At 42.6% G+C, this 10,000-nt stretch overlaps 1 protein-coding gene across 1 annotated transcript in view; it reads left to right on the top strand.

Annotated features, from left to right (window-relative positions):
• Positions 1-2,429: 2,429 nt before the first annotated feature.
• The window catches only part of ednraa (endothelin receptor type Aa), a 22,393-nt gene continuing 14,822 nt past the window's right edge, over positions 2,430-10,000 (top strand). Inside the window, exons 1-3 of the mRNA XM_066678991.1 lie at positions 2,430-2,659; positions 4,045-4,532; positions 8,501-8,628. Coding sequence (XP_066535088.1) covers positions 4,101-4,532; positions 8,501-8,628 — 560 coding nt within the window. The 5' untranslated portion in view covers positions 2,430-2,659; positions 4,045-4,100. The remainder of the gene's footprint in view (positions 2,660-4,044; positions 4,533-8,500; positions 8,629-10,000) is intronic.

Genomic DNA, 10,000 nt, shown 5'->3' with positions numbered 1-10,000 from the left:
CGTGGGTTTCATCCGGGTGACTGTCTGTGAGGAGTGTGGTGTGTTCTCTCTGTGTCTGCGTGGGTTTCCTCCGGGTGACTGTCTGTGAGGAGTGTGGTGTGTTCTCTCTGTGTCTGCGTGGGTTTCATCCGGGTGACTGTCTGTGAGGAGTGTGGTGTGTTCTCTCTGTGTCTGCGTGGGTTTCCTCCGGGTGACTGTCTGTGAGGAGTGTGGTGTGTTCTCTCTGTGTCTGCGTGGGTTTCCTCCGGGTGACTGTCTGTGAGGAGTGTGGTGTGTTCTCTTTGTTTCTGCGTGGGTTTCCTCTGGGTGACTGTCTGTGAGGAGTGTGGTGTGTTCTCCCTGTGTCTGTGTGGGTTTCCTCCGGGTGACTGTCTGTGAGGAGTGTGGTGTGTTCTCTCTGTGTCTGCTCGGGTTTCCTCCGGGTGACTGTCTGTGAGGAGTGTGGTGTGTTCTCCCTGTGTCCGCGTGGGTTTCCTCCGGGTGACTGTCTGTGAGGAGTGTGGTGTGTTCTCCCTGTGTCTGTGTGGGTTTCCTCCGGGTGACTGTCTGTGAGGAGTGTGGTGTGTTCTCTCTGTGTCTGCTCGGGTTTCCTCCGGGTGACTGTCTGTGAGGAGTGTGGTGTGTTCTCCCTGTGTCCGCGTGGGTTTCCTCCGGGTGACTGTCTGTGAGGAGTGTGGTGTGTTCTCCCTGTGTCTCCCTGTGTCTGTGTGGGTTTCCTCTGGGTGACTGTCTGTGAGGAGTGTGGTGTGTTCTCTCTGTGTCTGCGTGGGTTTTCCTTCGGGTGACTGTCTGTGAGGAGTGTGGTGTGTTCTCCCTGTGTCTGCGTGGGTTTCCTCCGGGTGCTCCGGTTTCCTCCCATGCTCCAAAAACACATGTAAATAGGTGGATTGGTGACTCAAATGTGTCTTTAAGTGTGAGTGTGTGTTGCACTGTGTAGGACTGGCGCCCCCTCCAGGGTGTAATCCCCCCTTGGGCCCAATGATTCCATGTAGGCTCCGGAGCCGCCGCGACCCTGAATTGGATAAGCGCTTACAGATAATGATTGAATGAATATAAGTCCTGGAGGTGAAATGAAACGTGTGAAATCAACACAACCTTAAAATCTACAAATAGGATTGTATAAGGCACAATTATGTTCCCTTACTAAAGTTACTGAATGTTTACCCTTGACCCAGGCTGGGAACTGAACCCTGTCTGGGTATTTTGTTTTGATTCACACAGCCTATTGAATGGGAGCGTATACGGGCCCCATGTTCACACAGCACCAGAGACCAAAGGACAGGGTTTTCCATTGAGACTGACCACACACTGTTTGATGTTTTAGACTGTACATGTTCAAGAGAAAGTTTAGGAGTGTCTTTGCTTATCTTTTAAAGTCGAGCGTTAAACAGAGTGCGGTGGTCATGGGGTTGTGAAGTGTAACCTCTGAGTGGTGCTCTGAACATGTATGACTTAATGCTGTATTATCTCACTCTTTATTATGCAGTTATTACTATTAATTACTTAATAATTACAGTTAAACTCATCCAAAAGTAGTGTACACTAAGACATTCAACACTTCTACTTCTTTGGCAGTGATTTTGTTTATGAAATTCAAGCAGAAGTGCTTTTCCTCCGTTTAAATCTGGGATTGAGGAGCTTTGGTCCCCGAATTGTATTCAGAACTTTGATTTCACGTAATGTTTTAACCATGTAATAGCTGATTTATATCTGGTGAGAACTGTGAATGGATGTGGATTGGATGTTTTAAACTTTTCAACTAAATCTAACCTCAAAGTTAAAGATTTTAATGAATATTACATTGAATTTGAAATGATACCTAGTTGTAAATAAATAAACTATAACCACAGATAATTACACATTAAATATTTACGTTCATTTCTGACCTCTACTGCATTTCTTAGAATCTTAGAATCTGTTAATACAGAGGTAATCTACCCTTTTTACTTCTTTGAAAGGCTCTTGCTCCAAAGCTCTTTCTACGGTGGTGTTTATGAGAGTTGTGTCACGTCAGTGAATATTGAAAGTGAAGTTTGGACCCATCTGAAATGTACATTAAGCCCTCAACATATAATCAATCATATTTACACTGTAATTAACCCATTAACGTATTTTAATATGTAAACAGAGAGACTAGAGTGGAGGGATAGGAGGCGGCCAATAAGGTGCCCCCTTACCGTGTCCAATACACACCACAGACACAATACCCACTACACACACACACCGCAAATCTCCAGTGATCCTCATCAGCAGCAGACAGGCGAGGCAGGCTGTGAGCCTCTGCTGTTTCCTCTGGGGCCCCCCTCCCGGCTGGAGGTGCGGGTGGAGGGGTGGGGGGGGGGGTGTTAGGTTTGGGGGTGGAGACATGCAATCCCACCCAGTCAAAGTGTTCTCACACACATACACAGAGCAACTCTCCACAGGAAAAGCTGGAGACGGAATACAGAGCAGCACCTCACAGCAGCCTCGGAGTACGGCAGCAGCCCAAAAGGGATCCTCCTCTACTTTGATAGTTGCTTAATTACTCATGTGATGCCACACAGATGTCTTGGGGAGGGAGGGGGGCTCCAGCCGAAAGTTGGCCCCACTCGCGCGCTCTGCTGACTGACTGACTGACTGAGTGACAGGATCCAAAGGGAAGGCAGACATTTAAGGAGCGGTAGGTGGAAAAAGCAGGAGCCATCCATAATTGATCAGCGGTGCAGTTTACGGCGCTGTCACGGATCCCTGTAGTGCCGCGCTGATGCTAAACTGTGATGCTACTTGAAGGGCTGTCTGCTAAATAGTTCTTTGTGTACCAGGTGGCGGCAGGGACTTTGAACAGGAAATGCATCAGCGCCTCTGAAGTCTTTCTCTGCTGTCACTATTACCAAAGAAGAAGCTCCAAAAGTAGTCGTCAGGAGACTTGATTAACTTTTACTTTTATTTGTGTTGGTTTTATGTTTGTAACATGATCGCCATGACGTTTCGTAGACTTCCAAGCCAGAATTTAGAGGCTTGCGTGTGTTTGCGTTCAAAATACTACATGCTTTATATGATATAACTTTTTAATGTTGGACATTTATAGCATATTTATAACAATATCAAATAATAACCAATTTATAACTTAGTAACAACTGTGTTTAATAAGCCTTAGGATGTAGTAAAAGCTAGTTTTAAGGGGTTAATTTGAGTGTTTATGGCGTGAATGAAGTGTCAAAAGACTCAAAAGAAAGTCTCACAGAAACCGATGTTTAAAAACTGATCAAAACTATTACAGGGGCAAGTCTTTGTGGTTTAAACTTTGCACAGATGAATGCAGACAGAATGTCGTATTGTTTTAACCCTCTTAAAAACATCTTGTTCTTGAGTGCCATCTGCCAGCGCTTTGGACTTTGTGATTGACATGTCGTGTCTAGATTCACAAACACTCTCGCCCACACAGCTCTCCGATTGTGTAAGTGTTTAAGGAGACATCTAAAAAAAAAAAAAGTTGGCTTCTTTCATGTGGAAAGCGGGCCTTTGTTTGGGGGGGTACAAACCCACCCCCGACCTCCCCCACCACCGGTCCGAATCTCAAATCAGAACCAGAGACCGAGACTATGCTTATGAAAGTAATGCAAAACAAAAGGGGACAAGAAAGGAAGGGGGAAGTGGGGGTGGTAGAGGAGGACAAATGACTCAATAGGCCTGGCGCGCCGCTTTGCGCCATTAGCTCCATGCCAATGCTGATGGGTCCTTGCAGGGGATGATGGGAGAGGTGACGTCTCGTCCCACGGCGTCACCGTAACTCAAGCTGGCGCTCTCCATCTGTGCTCCTCCGCTAAATCCCTTTTGAAGTTGCCAGGAAGTTTCCCTGATCTGTTGTTGTACTTTTAAGCAATTCTCTTTGATTTTGTCACATTCCCAGACTCTCGCGCGATCGCGATGGCATTCGCCTTTGTGTGCATTGTTGCCACAAGAGAGAGAGAGAGTCAAATTAGGCAAATACAGATGCTAGAAAACCTGTCAGGAAGTATGTAACTCTATATTAAGCTTATCTTCTGTTTCTCTCTCGTCCCTCAGCCCTGGCGTGTTTATAATTGGACTCGTATCGCCTTATCTGTGGAAAGGAGAGTGGAATGTGTTCAGCCATGGCCCCTAGAACACTACACGTGTTGTTGCTAATGGTCATCGTAGCCTGTGGAATGGCTCAGATAAACAGCACAGAGGAACTACCCCAATTCTCCAGCACTTTCAAACCTCTGGAGACCATCAGCCCTCATGGGAGACCCACTCTGAAAGCAACCGTGCCAGGCAACGGCACCCAGGGAAGGGCAAATGGACGCCCTCCACCCTGCACCGTTCCTCCATCTATTAAGGGCACGTTCAAGGTCATCAACACCATCATTGCCTGTGTTGTGTTTGTAGTGGGCATGGTGGGCAACGCCACCCTGCTGAGGATTATCTACCAGCACAAGTGCATGAGGAATGGGCCTAACGCCCTCATCGCCAGCCTGGCCCTGGGCGACCTCATCTACATCACTGTGGACATCCCCATCAATGTCTACAAGGTAGGAACGCCTCTATCTCTAGGTTCTAACTCTTAATTATAGTTGTCTTAGTATCTATTTCATGCTGTAGATCATCTAACATGTTTCCTTCTTTAGTTTCTGAGATGAGAGGGTCTTTACTCTGTCAAGTAGCACTGGGGCTAACTGCACGTGTTTTTTCACCCTCACCTCAAACCATACTCAACTGTTAAGCAATTTCATAGTTGTTTAGGATTCTAGCACCGTTACACACCGTTATATACATACAAATATAAACTATGGACATCAAGGCTTCAGATATGTATTTTCCCATCCAGAAACTACCTTAAAAAACAATCTATGTTCATCAAAATACAGGAAATCAATGCTGAATTATGAATTAAAATAAAGTCCATTTTTATTCTATGGAATTTACATTGAATATTTACACATTTCACTAAAAGACTGTCTCCATGTTTGATGCCTAACCGTTATTGCCTCTTTTCCACGAATTCTTACCTCCACTGCTCCCCCTGTGAAATAACAGCCCATATCACAGCCTCTAACAGCAGCGGTAGCTTTAAGCTTTCTTTACGCGTTGTGTATTTGCATGTCGTTTTAATGTTTTGGGACTGAACACACTTCTGTAGAGATCAGTGGAGCTGTATCGTTTCTTCTTGCACTGTTCGTCTCGTGCTGTGTTCTTTCATCGGCCACCAATCCAAGGAGCGCTTGAACTTCTCCGTGGCGTAATTATACGAGCTGTGAGTGGGAAAACGGTAGCTTGGGGATTTTACAGACACCGGGTTTGTGCTGGACGTCTGCATATCGTCATGATTGACAAGTCTCTCTGGCCAATCAGTGCTCTGCGTGGTTTACACGTCACAGTTTGGTCCGTACTTGGTTCGCTTGGAACCACAGGTGAGCAGGTGCTAAAGTAGTATCTGATTCCACTGAACACTGAATAACACTGTGAATGTAAATGTTCATTTAACTGTGTGAAAGTGTGGTGTATCAGATTTGCCTAATGGAAATGGAAACGCAAATAGCAGAGATGAGTCGCGTACAGGAGAGTATCATGCATTGGAAAAACAGCATCTGAAAAATCCGCCTTAACCCCAACCATCACCAAATAATAACCATCACCTCAACCTCAACCGTCTGCATGTTAACCTTATTTTTAAGTCTAAGAGCTCAGCTCCAAAAGGATTGTCTGCTGTGTGACATTCTCCAGTACCAGATTACAGCAGGGTTTCATGGATTTAGCAGAACCGTGCCCTCATGGCAGTGTTGTTGTGCTGTAATACTACAGTAGTATGATTGTGCTAGCTGTGGTACGCTCTTAAAAATAAAGTGTTCTTTGAGCAATGCCATAGAAGAGTCACTTTTTGTTCCTTTAAAATATGTTTGTTTAAGAGCTGTGTGAGAGTAAACAACCTCCTAAAAGTTTTAAAAATTCAAGCTTAAGCTTCTTAAAAGTTAATAGCAATTAGCAAATGTTTCCAAAAGTGGTTCTGCTATGGCATCGCTCAAAGAACCCTTTGTAGCACCTTTATTTTATAAAGTATAAAACTGTAGTCTGCTCTCTACTGCAGCATAGATGAAGTTATTCCAGTGGACTTACAGTAAGTACTTATTTGTTTGCTTGGATTGACAAAGACAGAGGGAGAAAACGAAGATGGGAATGTGTAGAGACCTAGAAAACTGTGAAAAGTGACAAATACACAGAGGCATGGATGGATCAGCTGCTTTTAAAGTGCTCTGGTTATCAGTCTCCGTTCTTACCAGACAGTATATAAAATCATACCATATATGAGGAGGTTGCTGAAAGGAGAGAGGGGGAGAGAGAGAGAGAGAGAGAGAGAGAGAGAGAGAGAGAAATGGTTCTGGGAGTAACTCTGAGTCTATCTATCAGCACACGGTGCTGTGGTCACAGAGTGTGTAGTGATGAGTGCAGCCGGGATATGGCCAGCTAAAATAAACACGGGGCTTTGGACAGAGCGCTCCAGCCTTAAACAGTCTGGTCTTATCACTCGTTTAACTGTTCTCTTATCTCCTCTCCTCCTCAGGGCAACTTTCAGCATCATCTGCTGAGCAAAGTAAACCTCCACTGAAAAATCACTCAGGGTCAAGAAAGTGCAAAGCAGTGTAGTGGGGGCAGCTGTGTTTAGAGAAGTGGGACTCGGAGCTGGAAGGTCGCTGGTTCATTGCTTGAACCGGCTGAGAAACTGGGGGTGGTGGGGGAATGAAGGAACAAAACTCTCTTCCTCCCTCAACCCCCCAACACCCAACTGCTCCCAGGTGCTGGGGCTGGCTGCTGCTGCTGTGTATGTTCAGTGCGCCTACTACAGTAGTTTGTGTGAGTGTTCAGTGTCATGGATGCGTTAAATGTGAAATATTTCGTTGTACGTTGTTGTACGACTTATAAATGCATGTTTGTTGTTGTTGTTTTGGTTTTTGTAAATCAGAGGGGACTCAACTTTGCTCCAATTATCAGTTCATAACAAAAAGGCCAAGGATCTTTAATCATTTCCATCACTGAAATTATAATATAATAAATGGAATATACAGGGTGGGCTATTTATATAAATACACCTTAATAAAATGGGAATGGTTGGTGATATTCACTTCCTGTTTGTGGTACATTAGTATATGGGAGGGGGGAAACTTTTCAAGATGGGTGGTGACCATGGTGGCCATTTTGAAGTCGGCCATTTTGGATCCAACTGTTGTTTCTTCCAATGGGAAGAGGGTCATGTGACACATCAAACTCATTGGGAATTTCACAGGAAAAACAATGGTGTGCTTTCTTTTAATGTAACTCTTTTCTTTCGTGAGTTATTTACAAGTTTCTGACCACTTATAAAATGTGTTCAAAGTTGCAACACCACAGGAGAAATGCTAGCACAGGCTTTCAGGTGCTACACATTTCGTATCTTCACACTGTGTGAATGTGAAATCCATAATTACACACGGGATCATAGGGGTGGAGCCAGAAATGATGTGCCATAGATAGTTCGAGACAGCGGGTTCCTTTATTGTAACAAGCTTGACATCGTAAAAATAGAGGAACCGTTTTGGCGTATAGACCCCTTCTATAAAAGGTGCTGTCTAGAACCGTGTTTAGCACATTCTCCATCAATCTGAAGAACACTTTCATGATGCAAAGAACCCTTTAATCCTGCAAACGTTTCTTCAAATGTTTTAATAAAAAAACCTTGAAAGATCATCATTTTTAAAAGTGTAGAGCTTCCTGAAAATAAAAGAAATGATCAAAACATTACTCAAAATTTCAGGTCAAGTGGGAATATATATATATCATCGTTTATTAAACTACAGGAAAATGATCCTTTAGTGATCAGCGGAAGACCGTAATTAGTCAGAGTGACCTTCTTATGTTTTATGTTAACAATAATTCACTCAGTGCCTATGACACTAATCACAAACACACACTGTTCCCTGCTGTGACGCACTCCTCTCTGATGAACCAAGGGGCTGTGTATAAACACAGAGAGACAGGATACACCCGCCAAGACTTTCCTCCCCAAACTACACACTAATTCCTCTTTCCCTCCTGTTTAACAACAGCCAGTTCCTATTCACGCAGCACCTCCAAGGCCGTTAGGTGCGCAGAGCACAAGACGAGGCTTTTGTTCTTCCAAAGCACAGCAGGAGAGGTCCAGCAAGCGGATATCTGTCTGTCTTTAAAGATAAACAGCTAAAGGTGTCTTCTGTGGTGGATCGGGATCAGATTAGTGGACATGTGGACTACGGAAATGAGAATCCGGTTTTGTCCAGAGAGAAACCTGCAACCTATTTCAGTTCAAAATGAAGGATGCTGTGGTAAAGTTGTGTAGTTAAATTGGACATGTTTCCACTCACTGACGTGTCTGAAACTGCGTCTGATGTCAGCTGCGTTTGTAGATGAGGGGTGTGTAGGTGGGGTGGGGGGTAAATTGGATTTTGTGAGCCACCAACTACAATAAATCAATTTTGTTTCCTCCTTGCAGCTGGTGATGGGACAGTTCCCGTTGGCACACACCTCCTTCGGTCAGTTCCTGTGTAAACTGGTTCCCTTTCTCCAAAAAGCATCTGTGGGAATCACTGGGTTCAACCTGTGCGCTCTGAGCATTGACAGGTACGTCTGTCCCATCACTGTCCCATTGCTGTCCCATCACTCAGAACTGCATGATTACAGCATGTTTCGTAGGACACAGACATTTCTGTTTCAAACCACGTGTCTCCTAGGTTTAACTCTTTATTCTTTCTTTTATTTGACGTTATTTAAAAACAGCAGCTGCCTTCCACACAGTGACAGATTTTCTTGATAAACAGAGCAGTCCAATAAGCATTTAGCATTCAATTGTGTTGAATTTTTCACCTCAAAAATCCCTCATTACACAGCCCTAGAATTGAGCTTGTTTTGAAAAGTGTGATTTTTTTATTTTATTTTATTTATTTATTTTTTATTATTATTATTATTATTATTATTATTTTTTTTTTTTTTTTTTTTTTTTTTGGGGGGTGGGGAGTATTAATAACCAACCAAACATTTGTTGTGATTTTATATGAAAATAAAATAATATAATATAATAAATAAAATGTCAAATGTCATGAAATAAAAAAATAAGAATAATGTAATTTTATATTAAATATTTTGGTAACACTTTCTATGAAGCCCATATTTATAAGCCTTTATAACTACAGTTATAACCATTTATGATTTGGTTATAATGCATCATAAACATACTTATAAACTCTAATAATGCCTTATAAGGCTCTTATAATGAACTATAATTATTTGTCTTGTAACTTATAAACATGTAGTAACGTGTGTCACTATTCAATATAATGCCTTTTAATTGGACAATGACCTGTGATAGTTATAAAGCACCTATAACACATATTAATGATTACAAACACATTATAAATGTTTAAAATGTCATCATTGTAATTATAGTTAATTATAAGAGCCTTATGAGGCATTATTGGAGTTCATATGTATGCTTACACAGCATTATAACCAAGATACAAGGAGTTATCATTTCCTTTATAATGGCTTATAAATATGGGCTCTATTAAACATTTTAAGCATCAATAATATGTTTATAATTGGTAAAATGTATTATAGGTGCTTTATAAATATGCACAGGTTATTAACCATTTAAAAGGCATTATAATGAATAGCGACACCTTTGTTTTCTACATTTCTACAGAGCTACTGACTTCACAAAGTGTAGCTTGCAACTTTCTAGTTTGCTTTTGGTCTCGGTCCCAAATCAGGAGCATATGGAGCTCTCACAGAAAGAAGGTTGTTTTCTCAACCCACACCAAATGGAATGCATGACCCCTGACTTCATATATTTTCTCTGTGACTTTAAACATATGCTTTTCCTGACTTTAACGTGGACAGGAAATATCCCCCAAAGCAGCGTATGCATATGTGGTGCAATAAGCATTAGCATTTTGGCTAATGTTTTTATTTTCCGTGTAAATACACAACAAATCTG

Source organism: Hoplias malabaricus, chromosome 8 (genome assembly GCF_029633855.1).
Source record: "Hoplias malabaricus isolate fHopMal1 chromosome 8, fHopMal1.hap1, whole genome shotgun sequence".
Taxonomy (NCBI): Eukaryota; Metazoa; Chordata; class Actinopteri; order Characiformes; family Erythrinidae; genus Hoplias; species Hoplias malabaricus.
The sequence above is the reverse complement of the archived record's forward strand: the minus strand, read 5'-3'. Positions and strand labels throughout refer to the sequence as shown.